At 40.7% G+C, this 20,053-nt stretch overlaps 1 protein-coding gene and 1 pseudogene across 1 annotated transcript in view; both read right to left on the bottom strand.

Moving 5' to 3' along the window:
- Positions 1-3,664: 3,664 nt before the first annotated feature.
- The window catches only part of SP1 (Sp1 transcription factor), a 40,915-nt gene continuing 24,526 nt past the window's right edge, over positions 3,665-20,053 (bottom strand). Inside the window, exons 4-6 of the mRNA XM_059080667.2 lie at positions 8,903-9,071; positions 5,488-5,687; positions 3,665-4,217 (exon numbers count right to left, since the gene is read on the bottom strand). Of these exons, the coding sequence (XP_058936650.1) occupies positions 3,904-4,217; positions 5,488-5,687; positions 8,903-9,071 (683 nt within the window). The 3' untranslated portion in view covers positions 3,665-3,903. The remainder of the gene's footprint in view (positions 4,218-5,487; positions 5,688-8,902; positions 9,072-20,053) is intronic.
- Positions 4,751-5,452, bottom strand: LOC131766409 (actin-related protein 2/3 complex subunit 3 pseudogene; annotated as a pseudogene).

The raw sequence follows: 20,053 nt of genomic DNA, 5'->3' as shown, positions 1-20,053 counted from the left end.
CTAAACAAAAGTAATAACCTACCCATACTTTATCAGCAGTTTTCAAAAGCAATGTTTTCCGGGATTGGAGAAGTGCCATATCCTCCCTCCCTTTCCCCAAAGCTACTGCTGCCACCTTTCATCCTTGCACATAAGTTACTGGCTCTCTTCTAAGGGAGATGAAACTCTGAGATTTCACATTTCTCCCCCCAACTCCAAGAGGCTATTCAGCTTTGAATAGGGGAAAGGAGAGTTATGCAAAGGGCCCCTCACTTGAGGCAGCTAGACTATCCTCATTTCCTTGGTACCTGGATCAGAACTCCTTTGATCTGATCCCAAGGTCCAAAAGGCATCAGGGTACTTACAATTGAATGAAAACTTTAAGTAACTAGCACCAGGGCTCCCCCAAAGCACAAGAGGGGCCTGATTAATACCCTCAGAAGAACCCCTCAAAAGGTATATAAATTTATTGCGTCCTAGCAAAGATCTGCAGCTTCCAGTATTCACACAATGCGAAGATATTAACAATACAAAATATATTCTGAAGTCAAACATCTGCAGTTCATAGTGCTTTCTCAGATTTGTTAAAAAAATACAATGCTTAGTTTCCTATATAGGATATACAAAAGCAAAAAATATATATATGTATATAGTAGAAATAAAATCAATCAGCCATAGTCATTTACAGCCTTTGTCTCTAACCCTCCCCCAATCATAATCTTTACCCCACACTTCAGTCTATACTTTCTGGGATCAAGAGTTCTATCTATTCTGAACTCTGAGAAATGTCTGTTAAATTGCATTCTGCATAGCACCCACAAACAGGGTGCCAGCTGGGAAGTCCCTGAAGGAAGATGGTGTGGGTTGTTACTGCTCTGGGTAAAAAGTCAGACAGTCAAATGATAAGCAGATAAATGTGACTGGGCAACATGAATGGACAAAGGAATAATATTACCACTTCTCTGGGCACCCCCCACCCCACAAGGTTTGGTCATTGAAAAGTTAAATAAAAAAGCAACTCTTGAAAAAAATTTAGAATAGCCTGTCAGTTACATTAATTTCTTCTGGCAAAAAGTTCAGGGAAAGGGACTTTCATCAATAAACTCCTGACTCAAGGAATGTGGGCTCCTAACTTCCTGTGGAAAAGACTCAGTGATTTACTGCTGCTGGGAGACAAAAGCAGAAGCTGCTTCAGTTTTAGGGCCAAACGAGACACTGGATCCGGAGCTTCCTTGGTGAGAAGGAAATAGGGCAAGTGGAAAGAACTGGATATAAATTCACTCATGCTAATGAATGGAGTTGAGGGTAAACCAGCATTCCATTCCAGAGAAAAACATCAAATAACCTTCTAAAAGCTTGTAGGCTTCAGCATCATTAAGCTAGTTTATATCTAGTAACTTCATACTGGGGAAGATTCCATTCCTTGAAATGCTCTAGCGAAATACTACACACTTCAGTGAGTTATCCTGCCCCTTTCCTCCAGAAGATGCCTATGAACATGATTACACACATAAAATAACAGGTTCTGAGTTCTGCCTTTCAGAGGGAACAAAGGGTGCGATAAGAGGCTGGGCATGGATAACTTCTACTTCAGTATTAATAGAATTTGATCTGGGGAAAAGTTCCTTGCAATACTTCCTGTGTTAAAAACAGTATTAAGTCTGCAGAGAAAAGATCAAATGGAGTAAACTTTTGTTTAGAATATTAAGTTATTGTATTTCAGGTTAAACAACAACACAAACTTACCCAAACCCTAATTTGGATAGATTTTATATAAAATATATAGTAGAATTATAGCATCATCTGTTTGTAGTCAAGGTAAATAGATTCATGAAAGGAACTAGGACTCTGCTATAGATCTGGATGTTGGTTTCACTTTCAAACACAAAAATAGTTTCTTCTTTTAAAAGTGCAGTAGAATATCCCCCATTCATAATTGTAACTAATTTAGCAAAAGCAAAGAAATGACCTCAGGAACATACCCAGGTTTTAAGATAGATTTCTAGGTAATGGGCCTGAAAGGCATTTGATCTGAATTTATTTTCCAACAATTTCAAATATTAATTTCTCATCTGCGTGTAGATATATACAGGCACAAACACACATTCACACACAGTCATACACAAACACTTCACTTTCTATCAGATTAGGGTAATTTTTTTATTGCAGGTCTCTTATAGTATTGGCTAACAGAAAACCTATCCCCAACCTAACAGATTACACACATACACACAGCCATTTCCACACTTCCTCACAGTGAAAAGCTCTCTGACAAGATACCAGAAGGTCGAGAGAGACAATGTTTTAATGGCTGGGCCTTGAGGACAACTCTGGTTGCATTTAAATCTCAGTGCCAAGTGCACTAAGAGTTCCCTGCCGCTATAATTTTTGGATCAGTCTCTTCAGCAATCAGGCCACGGAGAAAGCAGGATGATTTTTCCTGATCTCTCCTATAAACCACAGTGGTAAGACAAGATTTCTTTTTGTTCTGGGCTATCATTCCCATGATGGTGTGTGCTTCCTTTCCCCTTAGGAACCACCCAAGGAAGAGTTAAGGGAAAAGATCAAAGAACCACTGCCTTGCCACTGGTCCATGCTCTGGAGTTTTGCAGAATGGAAACCCAGAACAGGTTCATTGGCTGATGCTCCTTAATAACATAATGGGAAAGAAACTACTGGGGATGTTCAAAAGAGGAAGTGTATTTCCTTTCAGAATGTGAACTCAGAAGCCCACACATCAAAGCTGAGAGCTACCTTGGAAGACAGTTGTACAAGGTCCAAATAATCCACTAACCTCTGAACTGGACTACTTGAGTCACTTCCGCTTCTGAGCACATCATTTACCTATTGAAAGTCCCTACCTATTATTTGACCATCTTTTCAGTTTATATAAACTGATCCCAGATTATAACCTTCAAAGGGTCTCTTGTACAATTCCACAGAAGGACTTCTGATTCTTGATGCTTAGAGCAGCTAATGAAGAGAGAGGTGCCTTTGACTCTCCAGCGCCAAGAGGGTGCCTGCGTCAGTAGTATTTTGAACACTCTCTTCACAGCTACCTCAAGCATTCGCCTGAGCTTCAAGGCTTCTCTATTCTGCTGCTGGGACTAAGGACTTTAAAAGAATGACAGAAGTGCCTCATCCAGGGACCACTACCAAAAACAAAGCATGAAGTGATCAGGTGAGAGAAGGGGAGACAGAAATGGTTGAGTCAAGGAAGGAGTGCAAGAAGCTGATCCCAAATTAAAAGACAAAATTAAGAAAGGAAAACATTATGTATGTATATATAAACTAAAAGCAGAGCATATAAATGCTTAATCTGGTGGGAAGCCAAGACAACATCTATAGAAAATCGTGATGTGTCACAACAAGGCTCAGCCATAAGGAAATAAGGCAATATAAAAAAAAAAATGACCAAGTTATTTTGGTCACAGAATGGTCTCCTTCCTCCTCCCAGCCAACCCCTGCAAATGCATCTCTATATATCTTTTATATATATATATATATATATATAATATAGAATCTGTTTTTTGTTAAAAAGTATTTCAATGATCATATATATTTATCAAGGCATGATGGCTTTAGGAAACGGGGGGGATCCATCATGGGGGAGCTGAGAAGGGAAATGCAGGAAGTGGAGGCTGGGGTAAGAAGTGTTAAGAAACTGGGGTCAAACAAATGCTCATCAAAGGGTGGCACCAACAGAATTTTCACTAATGTTTCCCACTTCAAGGAGGTACTGATGATACAGGTGGATACCAGGACCCCATCTCTTCTCTTGTATCCCTCCCCCAATTCTTCCCACCACCATGCATTTTTAATGCCTCATGGCTCTCTCTCCCACATGTCTCTTGGACCCATGCTACCTTGCATCCCAGGGTTGATGGGTATGGCCCATATGTCTCTGGCCCCGGGTGCCTGATCTCAGAAGCCATTGCCACTGATATTAATGGACTGCAGATCTGCCACCTGCATGACGTTGATGCCACTGTTGGCAAGACGGGCAATACCCTCTGGACAGATGGCCTCCATGGCTACCATGTTGGTGGTAATGAGGGCTGAAGGGGTGGCAGTGCCGCTGCCTTCTGAACCAGCCCCACTGTCCAGGGGCAAAGTGCCCACACTTAGGGCTACACCTGGGCCTCCCTTCTTATTCTGGTGGGTCTTAATATGCTTTGACAGGTGGTCACTCCTCATGAAGCGCTTGGGACACTCAGGGCAGGCAAATTTCTTCTCACCTAGGTAAAGGAAGAGAAAGAAGATGAGAAACTCACATCTCAGGAAGTAGTGGTACCTTGTCCAATTCACTGCTTTCAAACTATGTAAGGTAGAATAAAGTTAGTCTAGAAGGTGATTACAAACAAGAAAAACCTGGTGACTATCTTTTGCCTTTTGGGGGAACAAAAAATAAGTAAAGGCTGGGGAGTACTCAGAAAGGAAGGAGTATAGCAGAAAAGTAAGGCAGGACCTTCAAAATCCCACTCAAAAGCTAGCTCCTTCCTTCTTAAGAGTTTTCCAAATTAACTCCAATTCCATTCATGATCCATACATTCAGTTTCAAACATTAAGTTGCTCATAAATTTTAGTTATTTCATAGATATATTTTGTGTCTTTTTCTTTTTTTGACTTGAAATGTTAGAAATTTCTTTATTATTACTCATTAAGCATCAGCTTAATACTGTGGAAATTTCAAATCACCCCCCAACCCCAAATTCTTGATAAAGAGCTCTTTTAGTAAAGACATGCTCTCTTCTCTCCTCTGTATAAAACTTTACAAAATAAAGGCAAAGAACTGTGTATATCTTGCTGTAAATGCTGCCCATAGCTGTGGAGACAGTGTCTGCCCAAGGCTCCCTTTACTGTCCAGGTCCTGAAAGACTCTTGTTCATGAACTGTCTCTTTGCAAAGCGAGTCCACCACTTGCTGGGTTTATCATCCTGAGGGTCAAAAACTTCCTCACAAAGTCTCAGTCCAGTCTCTTGCCTCAGCTGTAAGTAGGCCCTCATCATTTCATCTTCCTGTTTGTTTGCAGGTTTGGTGTAAATTGCATTAAGTGGAAAACCAGGCTCTTCAGGAACAGGAAAATTAGTGATTCCCAGTGTATACATTTTTTTCTCGCCTTGGCTTTTAGAATTGCAATTTTCTGAGTTTCTTTAGACACTCAGAAATGTAGAGAGTTATATATATCAAGATCCTATCCGCTTCATTCTTAATATCATAGTTTTTGAAGAAGACATTGGCCTTGAAGTAATAGATAGCTTCATCCACAATATCTGTATCTTTTGTCTCTCTAGGAGTGGGTCCTTTGAACTGACTTCTGATAGGCAACAGTGCCATGTTTCCAATGAGTGTGGTGTCATGGTCCATGAGGGAAGAGTGGTAAGCTGGCATCTTGGAGGCACCCAGGTTTCAAACCCAATGAGGAGGATCCAGTTAGAGCATGGAGCTATTTTGTGTCTTTTTATCCCGGTCTATTACTACCTCTCCCTTCCCCAAGTTCCTGCTCACCTGTGTGTGTGCGTTTGTGCCTCTGTAACTCGTCTGAACGTGTGAAGCGCTTCCCACAGTATGACCAGGTACACATGAATGGTCTCTCGCCTGTATGCCAGCGCAAGTGTGCCCGTAGGTGTGAGGTTTTGCCATATACTTTGCCACAGCCTTGCATATGGCAAATGTGCTGCTTCTTCTTGCCAGGATCCCCAGAGCCCCTGGAAGAGAGAAAACAACTATTCATCATTCATTCTAGAGACAAAAATTAAAGAAACACAAAGTATCCATCATAATTACTGGATCCACTCAAAACTAATCCAAACTTTTATTTAAAAAAAAAAAGGCCTCTCTTTAGTATCAAAAGATAAATCTTGGGCTTCCCTGTTGGCACAGTGGTTGAGAGTCCGCCTGCTGATGCAGGGGACACAGGTTTGTGCCACGGTCCGGGAAGATTCCGCATGCTGCGGAGCAGCTAGGCCCGTGAGCCATGGCCGTTGAGCCTGTGTGTCTGGAGACTGTGCTCTGCAACAGGAGAGGCCACAACAGTGAGAGGCCCGCGTACCGCCAAAAAAAAAAAAAAAAAAAAAAAAAAGAAGATAAATCTTTAGTTGATTCGGTTGTTTGATGTTTGAAGAGATAGATAATCATTTTCAAGGTGACCTGTGACATGTGAGAGGCATTTTCTTATATTTTTCTGGAAGTTAAGTCTCAATACAAGCAATTTCCATGAGAACTACTGTGAATATGGTGGCATGGTGATATTTTTGGCTGGGAACTTACTTAATGAACAAAGCGTCTCTCCATTTAAGCACTTGGTGGAGAACTTTAAAGAAAACATAATATTTTACAACTAGAGAACTTTTCTCCTAGAATAAAGGTCAAGAGCCAAACAGTAAAGATTAAAAGCTGAAAAGAGGGTTTCCCTGGTGGCACACTGGTTAAGAATACACCTGCCAATGCAGGGGACACGGGTTCGAGCCCTGGTCCAGGAAGATCCCACGTGCCGTGGAGGAACTAAACCCGTGCGCCACAACTACTGAGCCTGCGCTCTACAGCCCACAAGCCACAACTACTGAAGCCCGTGTGCTGAGAAGCCCGTGCTCCGCAACAAGAGAATTCACTGCTATGAGAAGCCCATGCACCGCAATGAAGAGTAGCCCCCGCTCACCGCAACTAGAGAAAGCCTGCACAGCAACCAAGACCCAAGGCAGCCAAAAATTAACAAACAAACAAAAAAACAAAAAAACTGAAAAGACAGAGCAATATCAGAGACTCCACTGGAAAAGGACAATGGTAATGGATAAAAGTTAAAAGAGGGCAAATAAGGACCCTAACTAATTCAAGGTATGTAAAAAAAAATATTCCCTATATGGAGCAAATCCTAAACTCCTCTCAGGAAATCAGCTCTGAAATGTTTTTGCCAAACCAATTTGTACCATGTGTGAACCATTAGTGGGCACTGGGGAGATTTCCAAGAGGGATTTTTCTTGGGTTTTAACAGCACATATTAGTGGGGCAGGGGGAGGAGGGAACCAACCATAACAGAAATGAAATCATACTTAGGTAGAAATCACAGAATTTCCTTCAAAAACTTAAATCCACTTTAAGCTTTGTGAGAGGGAAACTCTATTGTACTCAAGTGCTTTTGATTCAGGTTTTTCCTGTAATATAGGGTAACCTACAAAGAATTCAATTTATTTCTTATTTTGGTACATTTCTTATTTAGGTGCTTATTTTTAATGGAACAAAACTTCAACAGATTTTTTTCAAAGGCATTTAAAAAACTATGTGACTTTTGGGCTTCCCTGATGGTGCAGTGGTTAAGAATCCACCTGCCATTGCAGGGGACACGGGTTTGAGTCCTGGTCCAGGAAGACCCCACATGCCGCGGAGCAACTAAGCCTGTGTGCCACAACTACTGAGCCTGCACTATAGAGCCCATGAGCCACAACTACTGAAGCCTGCACGCCTGGAGCCTGTGCTCCACAACAAGAGAAGCCACTGCAATGAGAAGCCTGCACACCACAACGAAGAGTAGCCCCAGCTCGCCGCAACTAGAGAAAGCCCTGTGCAGCAATGAAGACCCAAGGCAGGGGCTTCCCTGGTGGCACAGTGGTTAAGAATCTGCCTGTGGGGACATGGGTCTGAGCCCTGGTCCAGGAAGATCACACATGCCATGGAGCAACTAAGCCTGTGCGCCACAACAACTGAAGACTGCGTGTCTAGAACCCGTGCTCTGCCACAAGAGAAGCCACCGCGATGAGAAGCCTGCGCACCACAACGAAGAGTAGCCCCCTCTCGCCGCAACTAGAAAAAAGCCCACGCACAGCAACGAAGACCCAACGCAGCCAAAAATAAAATAAACTTATTTAAAAAAAAAAAGACCCAATGCAGCCAATAAATAAATAAATTTATAAAAAACGATGTGACTTTCTATTCTTTCAAAATCAGTGACTTGAAAAAAAGAAAGTAACTTGGAACTCTCCAGAGATAATACTGAATAGCCAGTAAGTACACTAATGAGAAAATTCATCAGAATTCTGTTCTGTAGGACATATTAGATTCCTTGATGGAAGAATTTTCTACCCAGAATAAGTATTTTTATTTATTTTGAGAGAAAAAAAGAATATGGAAAACTCATGATTTTCACACAGCCACTGTAAAAAATCATTACAGTAGGTATGTTTCTTTTTCTTTGCCAGGCTGTTTTATAAGCTCTCTTGTTAGGGAACTTCCCTGGTGGAACAGTGGTTAAGAATCCGCCTGTCAATGCAGGGGACATGGGTTCGAGCCCTGGTCTGGGAAGACCCCACATGCTGCGGAGCAACTAAGCCCATGCACCACAACTACTGAGCCTGTGCTCTAGAGCCCGCAAGCCACTACTACTGAAGCCTGTGCACCTAGAGCCCATGCTCCTCAACAAGAGAAGCCACCGCAATGAGAAGCCTGTGCACCACAACAAAGAGTAAACCCCGGGGGCTTCCCTGGTGGCGCAGTGGTTGAGAATCCGCCTGCCGATGCAGGAGACACGGGTTCGTGCCCTGGTCCGGGAAGGTCCCACATGCCGCGGAGCAACTAAGCCCGTGAGCCATGGCCGCTGGGCCTGCACGTCCGGAGCCTGTGCTCCGTTAAAAAGAGTAAACCCCACTCGCCACAACTAGAGAAAGCCCATGTGCAGCAACGAAGACCCAACACAGCCAAAAATAAATAAATTTAAAAAATAAATTTATTTTTTTAAAAAAAAGAGTTGAAAAGGATCAGAGCTGGAACCAAGACCCCATATATAATCTAATCAAAAGCACTGTACTGTCTCTGATTCCTTTGCAACACTGCCCACACTTAAAACTTAAAAAAAAAAAAACCTTTCTTTTTACCTCCAAGTCTATTAATTTTTCTTCTTTATACTCTTAAGAGATTGGCTGAGTCAACTTACCTTCCTTCACTATCTTTACAGTAGGGGCAGGTGCATGCTTCCCGCCGGGTCCTCCGACCAGCTTGGGGTTGGGGATCTGGGCTGTTCTCTCCTTCCTCTCCTCCTGTTGGGTCATCATGTATTCCATCACCACCAGCCCCATGGAGGCCAAGCTGAGCTCCATGATCACCTGAAATTAAGAGAGTAAAAGGGTCAAGGTAGGAAGTAGGGGAATTCATCACAGCCGCAGGCACCTCAGTGACACTTCACTTTTACAGCACCATTTCTTCAAAACTTTGAAGTCACATTCACTGATACTGCCCATACTTGAAATCTCAGGAATCAGAGTTGAAGAGACAAAGAGCCAATAAGTCTACGAAAACATGCTCATTCTCACTCAATTTTTAAAACGCAACTCTATTTATAATATACTTGTAATTTTTCACCTACCAGGTTATAAAAAGTTAAAACTCTAATAATGCACAGAATGGGCAAGGATACAGGGAAACAGGCATTTTTATATACAGGTGGCGAAAAATTAGTACAAACTTTTTTTTTTTTTTTGGGGGGGGGGCTGTGCCGTGCAGCTTGAAGGTTTTAGTTCCCCAACCAGGGATTGAACCTGTGCCCTCAGCAGTGAAAGTGCGGAGTCCTAACCACTGGACCACCAGGGAATTCCCAGTACAACCTTTTTGAAGGTCAATTTGGCAATATTAAAAATCTAAAAAAAAAAAAAAAAAAAAAAAATCTAAGGGCTTCCCTGGTGGCGCAGTGGTTGAGAGTCCGCCTGCTGATGCAGGGGACATGGGTTCATGCCCTGGTCTGGGAGGATCCCACATGCCGCGGAGCGGCTGGGCCCGTGAGCCATGGCCGCTGAGTCTGTGCATCCGGAGCCTGTGCTCTGCAACGGGAGAGGCCACAACAGTGAGAGGCCCGCATACCGAAAAAAAAAAAAAAAAAAAAAAAAAAAATTAAGTGCACATCTTCAAAGAAATTTCACTTTGAATCAGCAATGTCCTATCGATATACTCATGAGTACACAAAGATATCTGACAGTAATGTTTTCTGTAGCTTTATAACAACAAAAAACTGGAAAAAATCAAAATGTATACCACTGAGGAACTAGTTAAGTAAATTATGATAAACTTATGCAATGGACTATTATACACACGTTAAAAAGAATGAGATAAAGTTCTGTACTGTTATAGAAAGATGTACAACAAATCTCTTATTCATTCCCAGAACTAAAGTGCTATGGAACCAACCAAATGGAAGTGACTAAAAATAAGACTTTAAGGGATTCCAAACTAGAAAACATACAAAACCGGAAAGAGGAAACCTCCTAAAATGAACAAAAAATTGTGCTGAATATTCAGCAGGAAATAGTACATGTACATTATAAATTTTAACACAGAGAAAAGGAGGGCTTCCCTGGTGGTGCAGCGGTTGATAGTCTGCCTGCCAATGCAGGGGACACGGGTTCGTGCCCCGGTCCGGGAAGATGACACATGCCGCAGAGCGGCTGGGCTCGTGAGCCATGGCCACTGAGCCTGCACATCCGGAGCCTGCACTCCACAACGGGAGAGGCCACAACAGTGAGAGGCCTGCGTACCGCAAAAAAAAAAAAAAAAAAAAAAGAGAGAGAAAAGGAAATAGCTGAGGTCAAAGTTAATTCTTCTTTTTTTTTTTTTTCTTTTGGCCATGCTGTGCAGCATGACAGAACCTTAGTTTCCCAACCAGGGATTGAACCCACGCCCCTTGCAGTGGAAGCACAGTCTTAACCACTGAACTGCCACGGAAGGTCCTCTAAGTTAATTCTGTGTAGCTAGATATACACCCCAGGAAAGTTTCAGTTTGGGATTGGATGCTTTTCAGAATGCTACAAAAAGGAAGAAAATATCGCGCGTACAATCTATTATGTTACTTGATGTCATTTCCTTTTAAAGATAAATTTGTGGACTTCCCTGGTGGCACAGTGGTTAAGAATTCACCTGCCAATGCAGGGGACACGGGTTCAATCCCTGGTCCGGAAAGATCCCACATGCCGTGGTGCAACTAAGCCCATGCGCCACAGTTACTGAGCCTGCCCTCTAGAGTCCGTGAGCCACAACTACTGAGCCCACATGCCACAACTGCTGAAGCTCGCGTGCCTAGAGCCTGTGCTCTACAACAAGAGAAGCCACCACAACGAGAAACCCGAGCACCACAATGAAGAGCAGCCCCCGCATGCTGCAACTAGAGAAAGCCCACGTGTAGCAACAGTCCAAAGCAGCCAAAAATAACTAAAATTATTTTTTTTAATAAATTAAAAATAAATCTGTCTGAATCACTATAATTTCTGTCCTGGTTAAATTAAAATAGATAAATGCTACAAAGCTCCAGGCCAGTGTTTCTCAAACTTTTTAAACTTGCAACCCTCAGTTAAAAAATATATATATGACACTGTGACCTAGTACATAAACATGTAACTGAAACAAGTTTCACAAAAAATGCTTACCCTTATGATAAGCAGGGTATTCTGAAATTTTCTAGACTCTATTTAAATTTTTTTCCCTTAATGCTGGTCATGATCCAGTATATTGATTTTATGAGTTACTAATGGGTCACACTTGACATTTTCAAACACCGCCGCTCTAGGCCAATAGACAGAAGCAATGTTTTAAAGGAATACATAACATTCTTTTCAAGCTTTCAAATCTACCAATAAGCATTCACCTATGAAAGCACCTTGTAAATAAGTTAATGACTCTATCCATATTTAAGATTCCAATAAATGGAGAGTATTGAAATGGCCAGCTTTGTTTTATCTATTTCATAAAAAAGGAAACTAAATAAATGGGGTAGGTCAGACTTAACATCTAGAAACCTAGGCTCTTGACTTTACTTCTGTACCTAATTTCAACTCTTTTCAGCTCATCAACGTAATTTTGAGTCATAATACCTAATAAGCAGCTCTCTTTGTACTTTCTTTCTCACTCTACCACTTCTAAGCACCAGCTTATTGCATTAAAATAAATTTAATTTGAATATTTTGAGATTTTCATGATACTGGCAGAACCAAAACTGGGAAGTACTGGAGTACAGGTTAAGAACAAGTTTTGAAGTAAGACAGACCCTAGATAAGAGTCCCTACACTATGATTTGATTAGCTTTTCTGGCAGTGATCAAGTTAACTTCTCTAGTTATCAATTTCTCCATCAGTAAAATTGGGATGAAATATTAACAATCTCATAAAGTTATTGTGAAAAACAAATGAAATAATACATGTAAGGCGCTTAGCATAGTATCTGTCACATAGCAAACAGTCAATACATTGTAGCTATTACTATTACGAAAGTATCTGTGGAAAAAACATAATGAGAAATCATGGAATAAGATACACCAGTATTTCATTTAATCATTCCACCTTAGAACTGAGTGGAAACTCCCCCTAGTGGGGATGGAGAATTTATCCTTTAAAATAAGCCAAATAGCTCAGCAGACAAACAGGATGCTAGTTAGTATTGCCAGTGGTTACCTACCAAAAATTACCTTCAGAAGAGAAATTTATAAAACTGTAGATCCAGCTATCTATAATAGGTCTTTAGAAATAAGACAAAACTGTGGTGCATATCAGCAGATCATCTTCTTTGATCTATTTTCCAAGCTAACCTAACTCCATTAAAATTTGAGAAGCAATCCATTAATCCTCAAAGTTCTCCCTTGTCCCAATCAACTGGAAAGAGGCAAACTTTCTCCATTTTATTGAAACATAAGAATAATATTCAAGATAGGCATAATACACTAAATAGGGACACAAAGAAATACTCAGATATCAGGACTACTAAAACTAAATCTCTAACCCTCTTTTCAAATTCTTACGAAATGGACAGTCAAAAATTAACATCCTCCTGGACCCCCACAATGATTTCAAATTTTTTTTAAATAAGAAAACTGAGAATGGGCTTAGATAAAATGAACAATTTTGAATTTCATTTAACAGAAAGAAGGGATAAAATGTCAACAAAGCATCAACATCAGACCAAAATCTGTTTCCTGCCTCTTTTAATAACAGTTTTAGAAAAAGAACAGTTTTATCTTAAAATGTGGCACTGGTTAAGCAATGAAATAAATTAAAGATTTTCCTTTCCATGATTAAAATAACTAGTAAACCAAAGGCACAGTTTAATGACAGTCTTGCCCAACCCAGTGGTTGCCTCTAGCATCAGTTTCTGAAATAGCTATGGCAGTTACACACTTTTTTAGTTTCCTCAAAGTGAAGAAGTGTGCTAAGTCATGAACTTTCAAGACCACCACATGGTAAGTCAAACACCCTATTCTTCTCTGATAAAAAACTTGGGTAATACTAAAATAAGATGAAATAAGAACCTCCTCAATAATTTTCAGAAGGGTGGTTCCCATACACTTCCCTATTTATCTGCTTTCTGAAATGATTTTGGGAACACCGTTTTCTTTAACTTTAATTCAGTAAGTATTAATACAGTAAGACTACAACTTTAAAACTATACCGGCTTCCCTGGTGGCGCAGTGGTTGAGAGTCCGCCTGCCGATGCAGAGGACACATGTTCATGCCCCGGTCCGGGAAGATCCCACATGCCATGGAGCGGCTGGGCCCGTGAGACATGGCTGCTGAGCCTGCGCCTCTGGAGTCTGTGCTCCACAATGGGAGAGGCCACAACAGTGAGAGGTCCGCGTACCGCAAAAACAAACAAACAAACAAACAAAACTATACCTATATTAAACACACACTGGGTTTTCTGAATATGTTTCAATTTAATTTACACAACAGATTTAATTCAAAGAAGCATATCTCAGACCACAAAGTGTTTGTGTCTTTTCAGCCATGTTGAAACAGAATATTGGTAACACCACTTATGCATGAGGAACAGGGTATCCAGAATATGGCCCCAAATCAAGAAATAAAAACGTCTCTAAGGACTTCCCTGGTGGTCCAGTGGGTAAGACTCTGTGCTCCCAATGCTGGGGGCCCGGGTTCGATCCCTGGTCGGGGAACTAGATCCCGCATTCCACAACTAAGAGCCCACATGCTGCAACTAAGACCCCACATGTTGCACTAAGACCAGGTGCTGCATTTAAAAAAAAAAAAAAAAAAAGTCTCTAGTAACAGAAATAGATGATTCACAAAACATAGGGATCCAGGGATTGAACCCAAGCCCTCAGCAGTGAAATTCCTAACCTCTGGACTGTCAGGGAATTCCCCTTTATATTTCTAAACAATAATAATTTTATTAATCTAGTTTCCCAGTCCAAACAAAGTATATTAGAGGTAGCAAATTAGAGAAAAAGGAATAGAAGAATCAAACCTTTAATGGCACAAAAACTGACAACTGGGAGTGATATATATAAATGACCCACAAATCCATCCCTATATTGACTATTTGGTTACTCTTGAAGTACAGTCTAATGTAGAAGAGATAGGATAAATGCTTGATTCTGTCAATTATTAGTTTTTAAAATAATGAGTTGGTTTCCTAGACTCCTTAAAAAGTGACTAATGAGCTTTCCTTTTCTTAAAAATCAAGTTTCTTGACATACAATAAAAATTCACCTTTTTAGTAAGCATAGACCAGGGTTCTCAAACTGGCACCATTATACTCCCCAGGAGACATCTGACAATATAGGCATTTTTGATTTTCATGTTTGGCATCTAGTGCTGCTAAATATTCTACAATGCATAGGACAGCTTTGCTCCACCACCCCCCCCAAATAATTACCTGGATCAAAATGTCAATAGTGCTGAGGTTGAGAAACTATGCTTTAGACAAATGTATACAGTAAGTAATGTAACCACTAATAAAGCACGATACAGAATATTTCCACCACCTCAAGTAGTTCCCTTAAGCCCCTCCCTGTAGTCAGTCTCTTTTGCACTGATATGAACTCATGGATTTAAACATATTTGATGCTTCAATCCACTGCAGTTATTATCTTAACTGATGCTCAAGCTATCCTGCACATGGCCACAGAGACATCAAGTTGGCTCCTTTGTTCTTTGACAAGATGTCTCACGTTTGATATTAACTTTCTGCTCTAGATCTAGAATCAGCTATTTCTTCAAGTATTCCTCGTTTCTTTTTATGGGAAATTAGTATTCAGGTACCGTAATCTGGTCCTCTAGTCATTTTAGTTATTTGAAGCTCTAGTAGATTCCACAGGAAGAGATCATGTGAACACTATTTCCTTTATTCTTACATGTTAGTGATCTTTATACTTGGAGGTCTATTTGTCTGAACAGAAAATTCTTGGTTGTTGTTTTATTTCCTTGATTTTCTTAAATGTTAATCCATCACATTCTAACACTAAACATGCTATCAAAAAGTCTAGTGAAAATCCATTTTCCTTCATTTGTAAATGATTAGGTCTTTTTTTGTTAGGATGCCCAAATGTCGTTTTTCTTTAAAGTCCACCAGTTTTAACAGACTATGTCTCAGTGTTGGCCATTCTGGGTCGATTTCCCCAGGCACATTTTAAAATTTTTAAAATAAATTTATTTATTTAATTTTTTTTGCCTGCATTGGGTCTTTGTTGCTGTGCGCCGGCTTTCTCTATTTGTGGCAAGCAGGGGCTACTCTTCGTTGCGGTGCGTGGGCTTCTCTTTGCAGTGGCTTCTCTTGTTGCAAAGCATGGGCTCTAGGCACACAGGCTTCAATAGTTGTGGCTTGCGGGCCCGACAGCACAGGCTCAGTAGCCGTGGCTTGCGGGCTTAGTTGCTCCGCAGCATGTGGGATCTTCCTGGATCAGGGCTCGAACCCGTGTCCCCTGCATTGGCAGGTGGATTCTTTTTTTTTTTTTTGCGGTACGTGGGCCTCTCACTGTTGTGGCCTCTCCCGTTGCAGAGCACAGGCTCCAGACGCGGCGCAGGCTTAGTGGCCATGGCTCACAGGCCCACCCACTCCGCGGCATGTGGGATCCTCTCGGACCGGGGCACGAACCCGTGTCCCCTGCATCGGCAGGCGGACTTCTCAACCACTGCGCCACCAGGGAAGCCCCAGGAAAGCTCTTTAATTGGGAACAACTAGGCTTGTTTCCTCCTTTATCCTGTCTGGAAAGAGGTCACAATGACCAACTGTGGAGTAGTTGCAAGCATGGCAATTGTCCCACACTAAGGCAAAAGTAAATGTGGCAGGGGTTCCTACTGTTACCTGGGGATGCCACACCAACTTTGGACTCACTACCTCCAGATTTCATATTATATGAGAACAATAAACCCCTATCTGGTCAAGCCACTGCAATAGGTTTTCTAGTACATACAGCTAAATGCATTTCCTAACTACACACACACACAAAAAAGGGAATTATGTTTTCTTAACGTGAGTCATGACTACATTGGGCATACAAATTTTTCTTGACTGCGGTCTGTATCTCAGTATGTTCTACCAGTATTTTGTGTCACTATTTTGTGTGACTCAAACTGATGAGAGTCTTTAATTTTCTCTGTCCAACTCCCAGAACTATGCCGTAAGTGGGTAAGCATGTAACAAAAAACTCTGATGATAATTTTGTATTAAACTAAACCACATAGAATAGAGAATGGGCAGCAGAAATTTATTTCCTTCTGCTCCAGAATGCAAGCCCTTGCTAATTCATCAGTAACTTGTGCCCTATAGAAATCCATATATATATATATATATATATATATATATATATATATACCTTGCTTCTAAACTTATCTATTACACATTGAACCTTTCCTGTTTTAAAATTACCACAACATATTTTATACACACACATGCATGTATAACTTATAGGCTTTACTACATATAAACTTACTCAAGAGCTTATCCCTATAGTGCCTTATACCACCAGATTCCCTAAAGGCAATCTGTAGAAATGTTTATCAATTATTTACTGTCTATGGCTCCAGGTACTATACAAAGCTCTGAAGATTCAAAGAAATAGTTCTCACTGTTGAAAAGCTTGTAGTTCACTAAAGAGAGAAACAGACAATTTCAAAATAATGATATAAATATTACAGTAAAAGCCATTCAAAAGATGTTCCAGAACTGAAAAGGGTAATTTCTCCAGTCTGGAATTTCAGAGAAGGCTTGCTTTCTAAAGGAACTGAGATTAGGGCCAAACTTCAAAGAATGCATAGGAGTTAGCCAAGTGAAAAATATTGGCAAGGGAAGGGCATCCCAGGCAGAGGGAAGACTATGAGCAGCATAAAGGAATGTAGTGGAGTGTGGGATGATGGTGGAGTAGAGGGAGAAGATGTAGGTGGAGAGATGAACTTCAAAACAGATGACATTATTAGATGCAAGACAGATATTTAAATGACTGATTTTTTAAAAAGCTGATGGTAGATAGAGTATGGAGAGATAAGCACTTTCATACAACTGCTAGTAACATAACTGCACAAAAGCATATGTCAGGGAAACAGCACGGTGTGTGTAGGGCATGTTGGCAATACAGACCAAGTCTTTAAGATGTGACTAACACTTAACCCAGCAAGTATACCTCTAGGAATAAGGACACGTGCCAGATATTGTATCAAGCTCTGGAGATAGATGTAATCCTGGCCATTATAAAGCTTCCCAGCTTCATTATCTCACTGGGAAGACACAAAATGAAATCAACAAGTATAATATCTGTCCTATAATTTGTATATTAAAGTACTAATAAAACACTCTAATAAGAGAAGTATTAGAGTTGGGAGGGGGACTATTAGAAGGAAAAAAGTGGAATATTCTGGGCTATTTCATTAGATAATGGTGAGAAATAATAAAGGTCTAAAGTAGGGCAGTGGTTCCAGTAAAGAGAAAGGCATGGATAAAAAAGTATTTAGGATTTAAAAGAAAGCAGGATTTAAGTGGCTGAATACAGGGAACTTCAAAGTTTCTGGGATATAAATGAAAAGAGCAAGACTGCCAGGGATATGAACAAAAGACAGGCAACAAGCATTTTTAAAGATTTTTTGAAGATACCGACTAAGGGACTCATTAAAACTAAATAACCCAGGGAATTCCCTGGCAGTCCAGTGGTTACAACTCCATGCTTCCACTGCAGGGAACTGGGGTTTGATCCCTGGTCAGGGAACTAAGATCTGCAATCTGTGCTGTGCAGCCAGAAAAACAAAACCAAAAACAAAAACTGAATAACCCAGTAAACCCACTCCTAGGTATATAATCAAGAGATATAAAAACATGTCCACACAAAAACTTGTACACAAATGCTCAAAGCAGCATTAGTCATAATAGCCAAAAAGTAGAGACAACCCAAATGTGTATCAACTGATGAATGGATAAACAAAATTTGGTATAGCCACACAATGAAATATTATATGGCAATAAAAAAGAATGAAGTACTGATACATGCTACAACATGAATGAACCTTGAAAACATTATGCTAAATGAAAGAAGCCAATCCCAAAAGACCATATATTGTATAATTTCATTTATAAGAAACATTCAGAACTGGCAAGTACATAGAGATGGAAAGTAGATTAGTAACTGTCTTGGACTGGGGATGAGGAATGAGAATGGGGCATGATAGCTAATGGGTCAAGTGGTGTTTCTTTTTTGGGGTGATGAAAATGTTCTTAAATTCGAATTGTGGTGGTAGTTGCACAATTCTGTGAATATACTAAAATCCACTGAACTGTACGTTGTTTTTTTTTTTTTTTTTGGCGGTACGCGGACCTCTCACTGTTGTGGTCTCTCCCGTTGCGGAGCACAGGCTCCGGACGCGCAGGCTCAGCAGCCATGGCTCACGGGCCCAGCCGCTCCGCAGAATGTGGGATCTTCCTGGACCAGAGCACGAACCTGTGTCCCCTACATCGGCAGGCGGACTCTCAACCACTGTGCCACCAGGTAAGCCCTGAACTGTACGTTTTAAATGGGTGAATTATAGAGTATATGAATTATAGCTCAATAAAGCTGTTTTAAAAAGCAAACTATAGTTCAAAAAGTTCTTTTTTAAAAAAGGAAGGAAGGAAGGAAAAAAGAAAAGGTTCAAAGGGGAAAAGTGAAAAGAAAAAACCTACACTGTCAGGGATGAGGGGGGTACCACAGGAATAGCGAGACAGAAAATATTTATTTTTTATTTATTTTAATACAACAAATCTTTATTTCACCTCTGTTGTGTGCCACACACTAAATTTAGGTTCTACAGTCAAGGACCCAAACTCTAGTGAGATAAAACACAAGACAGAAAAAGGTATCTCTAGCTGCCTTTTTTGCTCTGGATGTCAGGAAGCTGAGAGACAAACCGTATGTTCAAAGTAACTTTAGATATTGAAGTTACAATATCACACCCATGTCACACTTCAAAAATAATTCTGGGCAGATAAAGTTCAATGTTTACAAAACTGTCTGGAAAGAAAGACTGGAAAAAAATTTAAAAACACTAATATTGGTTTCTTTAAATGATGGGTTGACTTCTTTATATTTTTCGTATTAAACAGGATGAAAAATAAAGGGAGGGAGCGGAGTTAAATACACACACATATACATATTTAAATATGAAAAGAAAACAATTATCAAACTTTTAGGGACTTCCCTGGTGGCACAGTGGTTAAGAATCCGCCAGCCAATGCAGGGGACTCGGGTTCAAGCCCTAGTCCAGGAAGATTCCACGTGCCGTGGAGCAACTAGGCCCGTGCGCCACAACTACGGAGCCTGCACTCTAGAGCCCATGCTCCGCAACAAAGAGTAGCCCCCACTCGCTGCAACTAGAGAAAAGCCCGCGTGCAGCAATGAAGACCCAATGCAGCCAAAAATAAATTATTTTTAAAAAAACTTTTATAATGCATAGACCGTAGAGATCTATGTTATGATTTTTTGAATTCATTAAACAAATCACAAAAGAAAAGATCAATTCATTTGACATACAAAAATGAAACGCTTCTGTATTAGAAAAAGCCAGTAAGAACTTGAGGAAGTTATTTTCAGCAAATGAATTTCTTTATTGAGAAAAAAGAGCTCAGGCAAGTTCCTAAAAATATTATCATGCCAGTAGACAAATCAACTGGTATAATCTGTAAACAAGCATAAGGAGGACTTCCCTGGTGGCACAGTGATTAAGAATCCATCTGCCAATGCAGGGCACATGGGTTCGAGCCCTGGTCCAGGAAGATCCCACATGTCCCAGAGCAAATAAGCCCACGGTATGTGAGATCTACTGAGCCTGCGCTCTAGAGCCCGTGAACCACA

Source organism: Kogia breviceps, chromosome 12, assembly GCF_026419965.1.
Source record: "Kogia breviceps isolate mKogBre1 chromosome 12, mKogBre1 haplotype 1, whole genome shotgun sequence".
Classification (NCBI taxonomy): Eukaryota; Metazoa; Chordata; class Mammalia; order Artiodactyla; family Physeteridae; genus Kogia; species Kogia breviceps.
The sequence above is the reverse complement of the archived record's forward strand: the minus strand, read 5'-3'. Positions and strand labels throughout refer to the sequence as shown.